The 14,354-nt window shown below is 52.9% G+C and overlaps 5 protein-coding genes across 5 annotated transcripts, besides 1 other annotated feature; 3 read left to right on the top strand and 2 right to left on the bottom strand.

Moving 5' to 3' along the window:
• Window positions 1-1,547: 1,547 nt before the first annotated feature.
• On the top strand, window positions 1,548-3,433 carry PODANS_1_11580 (uncharacterized protein; the record flags this gene model as incomplete). Its single annotated transcript, XM_001908788.1, has 3 exons — window positions 1,548-2,051; window positions 2,122-2,750; window positions 2,812-3,433. 3 exons carry the CDS (start codon window positions 1,548-1,550, stop codon window positions 3,431-3,433), a joined length of 1,755 nt encoding a protein of 584 aa, XP_001908823.1.
• Window positions 3,434-4,239: 806 nt separating this feature from the next.
• On the top strand, window positions 4,240-5,641 carry PODANS_1_11570 (uncharacterized protein; the record flags this gene model as incomplete). The annotated part of the gene is made up of 2 exons (XM_001908787.1): window positions 4,240-4,651; window positions 4,749-5,641. The coding sequence occupies 2 exons, from the start codon at window positions 4,240-4,242 to the stop codon at window positions 5,639-5,641; spliced, it is 1,305 nt and encodes a 434-aa protein (XP_001908822.1).
• A 71-nt stretch (window positions 5,642-5,712) lies between these two features.
• Window positions 5,713-5,842: a sequence feature (rRNA 5S).
• A 1,292-nt stretch (window positions 5,843-7,134) lies between these two features.
• PODANS_1_11560 (uncharacterized protein) lies at window positions 7,135-7,754 on the bottom strand (the record flags this gene model as incomplete). Its single annotated transcript, XM_001908786.1, has 2 exons — window positions 7,135-7,205; window positions 7,277-7,754. 2 exons carry the CDS (start codon window positions 7,752-7,754, stop codon window positions 7,135-7,137), a joined length of 549 nt encoding a protein of 182 aa, XP_001908821.1.
• Window positions 7,755-8,499: 745 nt separating this feature from the next.
• PODANS_1_11550 (uncharacterized protein) lies at window positions 8,500-9,064 on the top strand (the record flags this gene model as incomplete). The annotated part of the gene is made up of 2 exons (XM_001908785.1): window positions 8,500-8,930; window positions 8,980-9,064. 2 exons carry the CDS (start codon window positions 8,500-8,502, stop codon window positions 9,062-9,064), a joined length of 516 nt encoding a protein of 171 aa, XP_001908820.1.
• Window positions 9,065-9,877: 813 nt separating this feature from the next.
• On the bottom strand, window positions 9,878-13,637 carry PODANS_1_11540 (uncharacterized protein; the record flags this gene model as incomplete). Its single annotated transcript, XM_001908784.1, has 3 exons — window positions 9,878-12,999; window positions 13,065-13,381; window positions 13,459-13,637. 3 exons carry the CDS (start codon window positions 13,635-13,637, stop codon window positions 9,878-9,880), a joined length of 3,618 nt encoding a protein of 1,205 aa, XP_001908819.1.
• Window positions 13,638-14,354: the final 717 nt, after the last annotated feature.

The raw sequence follows: 14,354 nt of genomic DNA, 5'->3' as shown, positions 1-14,354 counted from the left end.
CCGAGGAGGATATGATAGGGTGGAAAAACCATGTGAATTTTGGACCTACCGACGTCGAGAAGGGGCCACGATGGATGAGAATGTAAGGCGGGAATTTGATGCAAGAAGGGAAGCGTCCAATGCCAAGGGAGATAGGGATCGGTAGGCTGTATGTGGGATTGACAGATCTGGACATGCCGAAGTGTCTCGTACAGATAGGGAAGGAGTCGGCACCAGGTTGCACAGGCTGCTGCCACCACTTATCCTCTGATAATACCCTCACCGTAGGTGAAGTGAAAGAGAAAAAGTTGTTCTTGAACAAACCTAAGAGAAAAGCGTGGGGAAGACTGAGACGGCAATGGTAGGCTAGTGGACGCCCGCCCACGGGGAACATGGGTAGTAGCCTATCGGATGCGCCCAATTGCGGTGAGGCTAGCGGCATGGACGGTATGACCCGGTGAAGTCGGCCATCCGGCGCCGTCGTCTTTCTGGCGACAACTCGGCATCTTGAACAGTGACGGTCTCTCTCGTCTGGCACGACAAGGAGCTGGAGCTGGAAGCTAGGTGGTTTTGGTCCATCTAGACCAACGGTGCCATTGGCCGGTCTGCGGTGTGAGGTGGACAATTGTGACAATCTACAGAGTTACCTGACCTACAGGGACTAGACCACCACCGAAAAAAAAAACGTGGTGACATTTTTGCAGCCGAATGAGAGCTTCCAGCAGCAGCAACCAGCGTCAGCGTATCGCGCCTGTCTGCAAAATTAATTCCCCCGGTCCGCCCATGATTGGAGACCCAGCTCATAACTCGAGGACTCGAGTCCAGCTGTTTCTGGTGCAGATGGTACCATCGACTTTATGCTTGGGGTCCCCACTGCTGCCATCGCTGTTGCTGCTGCTGCTGCTGCTGCTGCTGCTAATGCTAATGCTGCTGACCAGACAGACAGACTCTTCTGTATTGCGCAGTGCAGTGGTCTTCTCTATAGCTATTTTGTATATCATTTCCTCAGCCACACCTCCATCCAAACCGACATCCCCCGTCCCCCGCAAAAACACCAAACGAGTTCATCCTGGCTCTGGTTCCCACTATCTCCGGCCTCGGCGCTACACCACAAGACCTCCTTGCTGAAGCACGACACCGAGCTCCCCCATCCACAACGCCGCAACGTTGCTCGGTAAAAGCTACTGGCGCCGACTTGGAGTGTCTTCAAAGTGCAACCGGTCCCTCTAGCCCAGGGTTTTACTTCCACCGCCGCCGCCCGACGACACCGTCTGTGTCTGTGGGTCATCGAACCTCTCCTCTGCCAGGGGGACTCACCGTTCTTTTACCTCTATATTCACGGTCCCTGTGCTGTACACCGAGGCCTATTGTTCCCCCGGACCCCGATTGCCTTTCTTTGGGCTCTCCGTCGGCCCTCTCACAACCGCCGCTGGGCTTGCTTTTGGGTCAATCTTCTAGAATAGCCACCATCCTCAAAGGTGTGAGTGGGGTGTGCGGACCGCCCGAGGATTGAGCAACCGGGCAAAAAGGAGTCTGATGTTCTAACGGCCGGACTTGATCATGTAAGTATGCAGGCTCTCAACTTGGACGAGCCTCCTCAGAAGGAAGATGATGGTCGAGCGCAACAGCAGCAACCCCATCAGCAGCAGCAGCAGCAGCAGCTACACCATCCACAGCATCAACAGCCACCACCCGGAAGTCCGGTCGCCGGCACCGGCGGCCTGGTAAATGGCGGCGGGGACTATGGCCGACAACATGAGGGCGGCTCGCCCATGAGGCAGAATACCACTTCTTCAACAACCACAGTAGCCTCCCTGGCGTCGCTAGCCACTGGAGGGACGACGCCTACGCCTTACAGCTTGGAGGCGCATACGCCTTCATCACCTAGTCTTGCCACCACCGCTCAAGCTGCTGCACAAGCTGTCTTTTCCGCGAGGGATGGGGCAGACGTCACGGCCCAGCGCAGGGCCAGTCGCCGTCGAACGGGGCCCTTGAACCCCGAGCAGCGGGAGAAGGCCTCGCTCATCCGTAAGATGGGTGCATGCGGGGACTGTAAACGAAGACGAGTTGCTGTGAGTTGCTGCCAAGTTCATACGAGCAAACACCAAAGTCAGAACGCCACCTACTTACACGCGTATCTAGTGCCATCCTAGCCATCACAATACGACCTGGGCTGCGCTTGCCAAAAAATTCGGGAATGGCTCGTCGTCACAAAGTGCCAATGGACGCCCACTGAGTCCGGCCATGTCAAAGTTCCAGTCTCTGCTGACTCAGGAACCTGAGGACATGGTACAGATCCCCAACTTCCATGAGCGGCTCAACCAGATGAACCCAAATGATTCTCGGATTAGAACGCCGCTACCATCTGGGCCCCGGCCGGAGAGGCCAACAAGTCTGATTCCGGTGGCTGGTTTGGAGTCCTTCAGAGTTGATCTTCAAGGAAGCGCATCTCGGATCCTGGCAAGCCCTCTTCGCAGTCGATATGCCAGCGTTTCAACCATGCTTGTCCGGTGGCAGGACGACATTGAAGATGCCGATGGATCCAAGAACGATATTGAGGAACTGGCCAGGGTGCTCACGGACGATTACAACTACTCGGTCACCATCAAGAACATTCCGACGTCGGGAGACCCTAGCAACAGCTCCTATTTGTGGCTGAACAGGGAAGTAAACACGTTTGTTACCAGCCACAACCAACGGGACACTTTGAAGATTTTCTACTACAGCGGGCATAGCTACTTGGGAGAGGACCGGGACACCATGATCTCCAGGTTTGTATTTTTTTTTGTCGGATTTAGTGCTGGTCAAGGTATCAGCTGACCGAATAATCAGTTCCAAGAAAGCAACACCCGGCTCGGATATTCCATGGAAGATGATCCAAGGGATGTTTGAAAATATCTGTTCTGATGCCCTAATTCTCCTGGATTGTGCGTACTATCCGCTCTATCAAACAGTACGCCGGCAAGGAATCCTCGAGTTAATCGCTGCCTCTGCTGGTGAAGACCACGCCAAACTTTTGGGTCGGAGCGCCTTCACCCGGGCCTTAACGGAACAGCTGAAGACAAGGGCCGTTCACAAGTTCAAAGAAGCCTATTCTGCAAGCGAACTTCACGCCAAGCTGGTTTCAGTATACCCAAGTTTGGTACGGGAACAGAACCAGGAAATCATCACATCGTTTCCCACCCCGCTGTTTGTACAGCTATCCGGCAACAAGGTGTTGCCATCCATTCTTTTGGCTCCGTTGGTGGCGCGGCAACCGGGAGACCTAACACCCTCGCCTTATACCCCGGACTCCCCGGCCGCCGGAACCTCACAACTCAGTCTGACGTTTCAAATATCGGACGATAATACGTTTAACATGGAGAGCTGGGCGGAGTGGCTCCGTTCCATGCCTCAAGGAATCAAGGACCTGAAGATTGATGGCCCATATCGCAGTTCGCCGTGGGCAAGATGATGGACTTTGAGCGCAAGGCGAAATGGCTGTTGTCACTTAGCATTGAGGACCCTCGTTCCAAGCGGCGTCTTCCGGATTTTTTTTTTGTTTTTTTTTTTTTGTTTTTTTTTGGGGGGGGTTTTTGTCCACGACGTGCGGCAACGTTTCAGTGACTTGGCCTTTTTTTCGCTCCAAGAGGCGAGAGAATGGGAAAGAAGAGATTGCTTTGCTTTTTAAAAAATAAAAAATAAAGTTGGAGGATCTTTTCTTTTCATTTCGCCCCCTTTTTTTTTGGTCAAACACATCGGCAACGTTTTGGGTCAGCGAGTTTTTGATACAGGTCTTTTATGTGTGGTGGTTAGCCAGCATGCCTCGACGGTTTCACGATTTAACGGACGAGTATAAATCTATCTTGGAAGGGCCTCGCGGATAGAGGTGCGGCTTCCGAAGGAGAAGATTACAAAAGCATAGTTTTGTTCTTTTGCTGGTGATTATGTTTATAATGAGTATAGAGATGCCGATCATCCGGCGGAAACCGGGCGGCTGCCGAGTGGGGTTGGCCGAGTTCAGGCGGGGCCGAGCCGAATATCGGTCACGGAGCATTAACCCCGATGGTGATGGCTATTGGGAATTGGAAGAGATTGGACTAATGCAATATGCAATGTGACCAAGTTATTGTTCGCCGTATTCTTGGATTTCCGTTTGGATTGTTGTGTCTCTGGCAAAGCCGATGTATCTATCGTTGATTCTGCAGAGGAACTTTCCGCTTATCGATATATTGACCAAGGCAGACTGTTTGGCTGACATTTCGCGCAGCCTTTGTTTGTATGAGACTTGGGTGTTGGACAACAGAAGTATATATTGTTCTGATCGAGCCCTTTTTTTTTTCTTTTTTTTTTCTTTTTTATCGTTATTCTTCTCAATTTCGTTCAGTCTTTAGGGGCTACTACTATACACAGTTGCTCGAATTACTTACCCTACTGATCAAAACTCACAACCATGGCAAGACACATCGCCGTCATCGGGTACGTCTCCCATCCCACACCACATTTTGTTTTTTTCACCTCACCTCACTAACACATCCACTACATAGCTCCGGCGTAACCGGCATCTCCTCCGCCCTCCTCCTCCTCCGCGCCGGCCACCGAGTCACAATCATCGCAAAAGACTTCCCCGCCCCGTTTGAGACAATCGACCCAATCACCCAGATCAACTACACCTCCCCCTGGGGCGGCGCCCGTATGTTTTCCCCTTTCCTTTCCCCCCTTCCATCCACCACGATACTAAACATGAAAAGACAACCGCTGGGTCCCACCCCACCCCTCAAACCCCCAAGCAGTATTCGAACACCCCCTCTCCATCACCACCTTCTCCCACATGAAGTCCCTCTTTGCATCCCACCCAACCACCGCGGGGATAACCTTCCTCAAAGGAGTCGAATACCTCGAATCCCCGGGACCAGAGTACTTATCCCTCACCCCCGCCACCGCAGCATCCCTCCAACTCCCTGGATTCCGCCTCCTCCCCCAGTCGGAATTCCCCGACCAGAAAGTGAAATGGGGGTGCGAGTACGAGACCTACTGCGTCAACCCAATGGTTTACTTATCTTTTCTGCTGAGGAGGTTTGTTCACCGAGGGGGGAGGGTGCTGAAACATGCGCTGAGGTCCCCGGTGGAGGTTTTCGCTCTGTCGGAGAGATCAACCCCTTCCCTAAAAAACGGGGGGGTAGACGCCGTGGTTAACGCCTCCGGGTTCGGGTTCGGGGGGGATGAAAATATGTTTATCACACGGGGGCAGACAGTTCTCGTCGCGGAAGAGTGCGACGCTACCGTCACCCGACAAAATGCCGACGGTTCGTGGACTTTCTGCGTGCCGAGGGGGTTTGAAGGGGGGACGGTGATTGGGGGGACGAAGGAGGTTGATGATTGGGGGGTGGAACCCAGGCCGGAGACAAGAGAAAAACTGTTGGAGATGTTCAAGGGGACGTGTCCTCGGATACTAAATGGGAAGGGGGAGTTTACCGTCATGGGGGATATTGTTGGACGACGGCCTAGTAGGAGGGGTGGGCCGAGGATTGATGGGGAGATGCTGGAAGGAGGGAAGGGGTTTGTGATGCATGCTTATGGGTTGGGGGGGAGGGGATATGAGCTTTCTTGGGGGGTGGCCGAGAGGGTGGTGGAGGGGGTGGAGGGGTATTTTAGGGGGTTGAGGGGGGAGAGTAAGATTTGAGGGTTGGTGGTTATAAAGGAGAAGGGAAGGATACCTATGTCGTCTCGTATTTATGTGTGGAGAACAAGACGCAAAAAATAACATACAACACCGAGGATTCCCCAGTGGTCACCCACCTGAGTACTAGTTCGGCGTTCAGCTGTTTGACGAGGGCAGAGCGGACGGGATGCCGTATTTTCAGCTGACTGTGGTCGTATGTGACAGAGATCGACTAACCTGGGGTATATACGGTGTAGGGACTGTACCTCACGATATGCTCGCCAGTTGACTGCATAGCTAATGTACCTTACTTAGACAAGACAACAACCACCACGCTGTGGGATACTGTCCATGACCTTGATTTAACGCTCCTTCTTGCCCGATACTGAGATTTGTTTCCAAGTCTTCAGAGTTATAATCATTCTCAGTTGAACCATGGACTTGACCGCCGCACGAAAAGATCAGGCAAGACCCTGCCCAAAGTTTTCGAGCTGTCTTACCATTCAGGTCATCATGGGACCAAACCATAAACTTAGAGCCTCTGAATACGGGAAATCCAAAAGGATGCCCTGTAATATACAATTTAGGCGGTGAGCATTTACTTACCTACCGTAGTTGTCGTGGGTGTGATCTGGAGTATGCCGTAGCTCCTGGTGGCTTGACATCCTCGTTAGCTTTCAGGCACCGCTTTACAAGAGCCATCACTTCGTATTCACATCTTGTTCGGGCTATTCGTAAAAGTTCAAGTCCTATCACCATGACCGTCCCAACCCCATTCAACAACAGCGCCTTCTGTGATATCACAATTGCAATGGCATCAGTTTCTCAGTCTTCAGTGCTCGTGTGATCTTGAACATGGTGAACACCAAAGAAGGAAAACTTGCTACAAGAAGATTCATCATGGCACTGCCCTGAACATAAGATGTCTACATAAACTCTCACCTCCCTCAGGTCTTCCCACAATATCTCCCCAGTCTCAACATCCACACATTTGTCAACACCAACCTTCGTTCCGAACCAGCTACCCAAAATGGTCTCCCCAACCACCCTCCTCACCACCCTCGCCCTCACCCCCGTCCTCACCTCCGCCCAAATGCTCGCCATCATCGAGACCAACCCCCAATATTCCGTGAGTGGCAGCTCCTAGACTGATGAGAAAAAAAAATCTCGTGTTAGGCCCCTCCAGTTTTCCGTCGTGCTGGGTTACCAGGAAGAGAAGGTACAAGTGCTCGGGAAATTGGGTTTGATGGCAGCCTTCTAAGGGGCAAGGGGTGGAGATAGAGGGGTGGTTTACTTTTTTTTTTTTTTTTTTGCCTTTTGACCCCTTCTTTTTGAGAAGACGAGCGTTCAGAGTACGAAGTTGGCGGCACTACCAAGGCACCATGGCATGTGATTAAACCTCATTCGGCCCAGGTTTATTACATACGACCGTAGGTAGTCAGTTGAAATTACAAAGACAAGAAAACCGCAGCACGACAATCCTCCATCCATTCTCCCTCCTCTTCTTAAACTCATCACATCCAAAACCCAACACACTGATACTTCCTCACCTTGTTAGTCCAGCATGCTGGCGGAACATCCGGGCCTAAAACAAGGTCAGCATGATCCATACGGGCATGAGAAACAGCAAGAGGAAAAAGAAGGAAAAAAACCAACAATTATAGATAGTAGTATCATCCGAAGAGCAAAGCTGCGACCTCCCACTCGCATCGCGTATAGTGATTACACCGCCAATAACAACGCACACCTTGTACCCATTCGTCCACTTGCCGTCCGTGCAAGACGTGTCCAACTTGCTGTCCAACCCGCGGACGGTGGAGAGGACGGTGCCTTTACCGGTACAGGACGAGCCCACAGCAGGGGCGTGTTGGGTACCGAAGTTGACGATGGAATATGACTTGGCGCCATCGTAGCAGTTTCTACTGTCGAAGTAGGTCGGGTTGGTCTCGACAATGCCTAGGAACTGCTGGGCGGAGGCAGTGGCGGTGAATAGACCGAGCATGGCTGTGAGGAGGAGTGATGGCAAGACCATGGTTGCGGGTCGAGTTCTCCTTGAGGCTTGTGGTCTGTTTTCTGCTGAGGTCACTAAGATTTCTAGGAAAGTAATGTGAGAAAGAGGCTGGGTCTTATACATCTCATCTGATGGCTATCAAGCTTTTCCATGTAATCAGCCTTCCTCTCTTGGCTCATCATCAGAATATCGGATGCACAACCACCCGAGCAAGTTGAAGTCGCTTCGCAGCAATGGCTGTAAAAGGTCGACGTGAGTAGGGCTGGAAGCCACTCCCGCGGTGATCTTGATGTTACCATAGAGAGACTGAAAAAGTGTTGGTAATATAACCATCTGCTTATAAAGACTCCGAATGCGACCATGACAACCATGACTAGAAGGGGTGCCTAATAGCCAAGGAGAATCCCCTAACCACTTGGGGCTACCGCTTACTCATATCCCAGGACTCAGATGGTCAAATATCTACGGAAGAGTTCACTGGCTAAATCGTGTTTTAAGGCAATGTTCTCCAAGAACCCTTTTACGCTCAAATCGATAATTGGTTCGGTGTCCAAGACGACATGAGAGCTAAACCAAAGAGCCTCGCCACGGTAGAGCCTGATAGATACCATTGCTTTCGTTTTCTGAAACCATCACGTTCACCAGTTCCATAAGCTCAGCTGATGACCGTCGAAACTGACCGACCACCAGCACACCCTCCATTTCGCACATGGCGGATCTTGAATTTGACATCCCAATCCACTTGAAATTTGTACAGAGTTGTGTTTCGACCTGCGCAGCCCCCCCTTCCCTACCATGCGATATCAAACCCATAAAAACGCCCTTTGCCAGACCGAACCCCTCTGATATCCCCATCGTGTCTGGTATCATGCTCATTCCATATATTACAAGTCCCTCGCGTACGCTTGCCTTCTTCCATGGCCACCATTCCATATCACAAACCCCCCCACCATCACCTCCCCTCCCCCCCCTCTTCCCCAAACCTCTTCCTCCTCTCACTCACAAACCCCCCTATCCTCTCCGGCCGTTCCAACTTCTCCATCTCTCTCCTCGCAATCTCCCTATCCTTCTCCGGCAAACCCCACCACTCCCTCAAAAACTTCTCCTGCTCCAGCTTCCTCCTCGCCTTCCTCTCCTTTTCCTTTTGTCTCTCCACCCGCTTCTCAAACCACTCCTCCCTCGCGGCGTCCTGTTCCTCGGGCGTGGCGTGGATCTTCATGCAGTTGTTCATCACGTGGAGGGGTCCGCGGCAGAGAAAAGGCGCGGAGAAGGTGCGGCCTTGGGCGCAGTCTGCAAATGCTGGGAGGGGGTTAGCGAGGTACTGGCGAGAAGGGGGGGGGGGAAATACCTTTAATCTCAGGCCCGCACTTCGCCCTCACCCGGGCATAAAACACATCCCTCACCTGCGCCTCCTGCGACGCCGACAGCGGTAGCGGGTTCCGCGAGGGGATCGGTCTGGCTTTTGCTGCTGCTGGGGAGGAGGAGGAGGAGGAGGAGGAGGAGGAGGATGATGATGAGGAGGCGCTCATTGTTGCCATGGGGGGGTTGTTGAGGGTCGAGCTCGATAGAGGTCAAGGTTCTGGCGATTGAGGGGTCAGACGGTCGGTACAGCAGTTGAAATACTTGTGTTCTCTTATTATGGGGCAAGATCCCCTGTGAATTGGCAAAAACAAAAAAAGATCAAACTGCAGAGAATTGGTGTTTTCTTCGAACTTGTATTTCCCTGCGCAACCTTGACGAACCACCACCAAGTCGAACGCTCGAACCACTCACCCACTCCAACTTGCTCAAACAAGCTCCAAAACTGCAGCCACAACCACCCATCAACAGGGGTTAAGCTTCAGCCACTATATAACCCTAACCCTCATACTTACACCAACACCTGCTCCTCCCCTAACCCATCACCTGCTCATTCCTTATCCCATCAAGATCTTCCCTTTCACGGTTTATATATCAACTTAAACATCTGGCCAAAACCAAAAATAAAGTGTACATGCCAGCGAGCTTTCTGATTTTCCCGTCATCATAGAAAGACAGCTTGTCACATTTTGAAGGCAGTCTTCAGTCATACCCTAAACAACCATCCTCAACAACATGATATTCAACCCCGCTATGACAGAACAGCAGCAGTACCAACCAAAAGCTATTCCACACATACACACACACACACACACACACACACACAAATATTCTACAACCCAGGTTGTCGCATCTTCCCCTATCCTCTTAGCCAGTATGCACCATTTTTACACCTTCTCCTCAACCAACCCATCCAACTCACCCCCCACATGCGCCCTCTCCAAATCAAAACTCTCCTTGGTATTCTCATTATTCTTCTTCCCCTTCTTCCCAAAACTACTCAACCACCTGCTCGCCGCCGTCCCCCCTTCTTTCGTCGTCCCCTTCGCAGCAGCAGCAGCAGACGTAGGTCCCAACCCAGGACTACTACACTCATAACTCTTCCCCAACACCCCAGCCAAAACCCCCATCGCTTCATCCCCCAAGTCTTCAAAGTCGCCGATGCTAGATCTCGGGTCGATGCGGTCGGAAGGCGCGGTGCTGGCAACGCTGCTGGGTCCTTTCTTAAACAAACCCCCAGCGCTGGTGATATTCTCCTTGGCACTGTTACCGCCAAGACGTCCGGGAAGACTAAACTTGCTCGAGGAGCCCTTTCGGAAGAGTTTGCGGACCACGCCCTCGTCTTTGAATGAGCCTGAAAGTCCTGCGCTGGCGGGTTCGGAGGGTGTATTGGAGAATGACTGGTCGAGCGTGAGAGAGTCGCGGGACTCAGAGATCGAAACCGACGAGTGAAGCGTATGAACCGAGGCTCCATCCCTCGACTTCCTCGAATCCGCGGGCGAGTCCATCTCGAAAATGGGATTCTGCGTCTGCTGACTTGGCGTGTCCGGAACTGTCGCAGCCTCCTTTTCTTTCTCCTTCTTCTTCTCGGCAGCCTTCTCCTTATTAGCCTTTTTCTTCTCTGCCTTTGCTTTTTCCTTGACTTCTTTCTCCTTCTGCTTTTCAGGGTTGGATTTGAAGAGGGATCCTATAAAGGCGGGGGCATTGGGGTTCAACCGACCGAGCGCGGCCGAGGCGGCTTTGTTGGCGGACTGGGTCGGCGGCCGGCTGCCGATGACGCCGACGTCCACGTTGGAAAGCATTTCCTCGTCGTCGAGAATTTCGTCGTCGGCCGAGGCGAGGGTTGTCTTGAGTGCTGAGGGAGATCCATGGAGCGAAGGCCGTCGGGAGGGGTTCCTGGACCAGGGGGCGTTATCGGGCGACCAGAGACGGCTGTTTTTGTTTAGGGTTGAGGCGTCCATGGGTGGTCCCCAGATGGAGCCTGAGTCAGTGGAGGGTCTGGGGAAGTCGGAGGACGCGATGCTGGTAGGTCGCGGGCTGCTGGGGTCACGGTCAAAGGGACCACCGGTAGGCCTACGGGAAAAGGGGTTTAGGCTTCTTGCAAATGCGTGTGTGTTTGTTGTGGCCTGGCCTTCTGTGATCTCAGGCCCAACTGAGTTTCGGTTAAAGACATTCCAGCTGCCTGAAATGCTGATCCGCCGCTTGTTGGCCATGTCTGGATCATCTGTCTGCCGTGGGAAAGATTGGCTTTGACCTTGCTTCAAACTCCCTAGGAGAGGTGGCTCTTTCTCCCCCTCTTCCTTGACAGTCTTGGAGCGTTGCCAAAAGAAGCCCTTGTGCTGAGGGGTTTCGGCTATAGTTGGGGATGGCAGAGTGCCAACCATCCTCTCTGAAATTTCGTTAGAGAAGGGGGGGAAGGGGAGGTTACTTGTGGATCCATGAGGGCTGGACAGGATGCTCAGGGCCTTGCCCGACGACGCAGGAGACTGAGGAGCTTGCTCGGGTGAGGCCCGCTGGCTTTGCAAGAATGGCTCAGGATCGTGAAAGGTCGTCGGACTTGGGTCATCGTCATCGTCGTCAAAGTCATCGAGTATGTTGGATGGCAAAAGTGCCGTGGCGGAAGGACTGAGAGGGGCTGATGACCCCCGAAAGTCCATGTCTGCGGACAGGTCCATAAACGGTCCTGGGGCAAAACCAGGTGGCGCATTCAGAGATCGTGAACTGGCAAACCCCGTCGGGGCTGAAAGAATCGGATCGATCTGTGAGTAGGCTGGCAATGGCGATGAAATAGACACATTCGACATTGTGTTGCTGTTTCGGCTCCGGCGCTTGAGCTGAGTAAGTGTTGGGTTATCAAACTCCAATCCCGAAGCGTTCGGTGGCGTATAAAGCCCATAGCTTGGCTGAGGAATAGCCTGCAGCTGAGCACCAAGGGCGCGGATATGCTCATCTAGTCCTCGAGATCTCTTAGTCTCGAACACCAGTTGTTCGGACAGCTCTCTGTGTCTGCGGTGCCATTCCCGCTTCAGTTCGGCGTCCTTCTCACGCCACTCGCCGTCATCTTCTCCGCCAGGCAGTTTCTTCCGGGCCTCTTCCAGTTCTCGCACCTGATCTCTCCTTTCCTTCAATTCTTGCTCCAGTCGTGTACACTCAGCTTGGAGCTCGTTGTTATCTCCTCGGAAGGCCTCGGCCTTCTGATCACGCTCTTCCTCCAAATCTTTCCTCTGCTGATCAAAACTTTCCCTGTCCTTGCGCATCTCACCTACACCTCTTTCCCACTTGGCAATATTTTCATGATACTTTTCTCTTTCACTTTGCTTCTCCTTCAGCGTCTTCTCTCTCTGGCCCTTTCGTTGCAGGGCGTTTCGCATCGCCCGGTCTGTCGAGTTCACATCCCGCTTCAATTTCTCGGTTTGCTCCTCCTTTTTCTTCTGCTCCTTCCTCTTTCCCTTCTTCTCGGCTTCTAATTCCTCCAGCACCTTTCTATTTTCAGCCTCCTCTTTTGCTATTTGAGCCAGCACCTCCTCTGTTTCTTTTCTAATGCTCTCGAATTTTTCCGTCAATTCCGGCAGTGTTTTCTTCGCATAGGCGCTCAAGTCCTCCCTGGTTGACTGGTCGATGCTCGTGGTCGACGGCGAGTGTTTCCTAGTCACAGTGTTTCGACGGGGCCCTGGTCCAGGATTCGTATTTCCATCCCGTGCAGGTGATGCTATCCCTTCCGTGACAGTGGCCATCTCGAGTGCAGGGAACGCCGTTCGGGCCCCTCCGCTTTCGTCCATCGACTCGCCATGGGGTGTTGCGGGCGGTTCCTCGGCTGTGAAGTTGGATGGCAATCTGGAGTTGCCGAGTTGTGGCCGTCCATCTCGGGCAAAGGTTCTGAGCCGGATGACTCGGCTTCCACCCTGAAAGTTATTCGAGCCAACCGCGATGACCCGAACGTTGTAAAAATGGTCTGGCTTCAAGCCGCTGACGACAATGGCCGGTTCTTGGTTCGCAGCGACCTCCCCCACTACAAAACTCAAAGTTAGGCTTGTGTCCTCCTCCCGACCAGGCCTATGTGTGGGTAATACATACCAACCACTCCATTTACTTGTATCAGAAACTTTACAACTGATCGGTTGGGCGCGGGCCGCGTCCAGTTCACAGTGGCAGCATCGGCTCTGATTCCCGCTAGGGACACGTCGGGCGGATCGGGGACATCGACGCCCAAGGTGTTGATCAACTCCGGGACGGGTTTCCGCAGCGTTTGGAATGCCCTTCCCACCAACCTGGACACACAAAATGATGAGCCTACGATTCCTCCAAGAGATGCGCCTTGTGACGAGCCAGCACGGGCAAAGCCACAGGACCATATAACCACATAACCACATACCAGACTACAGCAGCTCCCACTAACAACATGTTGGCGTTTCTCAGAACAAAAGTCTCGAGATGGAGAGCCGTGACCGAGTTGAGGCTGGACACGTACAGCGAGTACGAGAGGTCGCGCGACAGCTCGGGAGCGACGGCCCAGCAGAAAAGAACCACTCCAACAGCCGCAATCAGATTTATGCGGGCGTTCTTAGGCTCGGTGAACCACCAGGCAAGACTGGCCGACAGGATAAGCAGTGTTGGAATCAGCGACGTCCAGGAGATGATCCATGACATAGCGCTGTGGTCGGTTCGGCGGAGGAAGAGAGAGAGGGGGGAGAGAGGGAGAGGGAGAGGGAGGAGGAGAGAGGAAGACGAAAGTCGGTGTCGGTTCGTCGGAATCAGTGGATGTCGCACGCAAAACGGTAGAAGGGAGTGACTGTGGGTGGGGGTTGCGTAGCAAAGGCAAGCAAAAACTACCAAAAAGAAAAAATCAAAATGGTATCCATCCCCCGTTGAGAATGGCTAGTCGGCCCTGTTGCTACAACTCTGCCAGGTGCATGGACGATGGAAAATTGGAGACATTGGGGACGTCCGGGACTTCGCGCATGGCCAGCCCAGCCAGCAGATCCCCGGAACACGACCCCGACCTTCGATTCAGCGGCGACATGTTTGTTAATGCGGCACTGGCAGCCATTTGTTAGTGGGCGACGGGCGCTGAGGGACGACGTGGCCAATCGCTATTGCGACAAACAGTCGAAAACACCCCACTGCGGATATTTCCATGGCTGCACGCTGTTTCGGCACTCAGGCACCGGCGTTAGCGGGCTGCCACCACCTGGCGAGCGTTGGTTTTCACTATTTTCGAGCGCTAAAAAGATCCAACGGTGAGGCGTTTATGTACCTTACTTTATCTAAGCACACCTAGGTAAGGTGGAACTTGCATCGAAGATCTCAACTCAACACCTTCCTCTCTATTCGCCGGCGGTATTTGAAGAATTATTTTGCTCCCGC

The sequence above is a fragment of the Podospora anserina genome, chromosome 1 (assembly GCF_000226545.1).
Source record: "Podospora anserina S mat+ genomic DNA chromosome 1, supercontig 2".
NCBI classification, from domain to species: domain Eukaryota; kingdom Fungi; phylum Ascomycota; class Sordariomycetes; order Sordariales; family Podosporaceae; genus Podospora; species Podospora anserina.
This window is presented reverse-complemented; position numbering and strand designations above follow the sequence as displayed.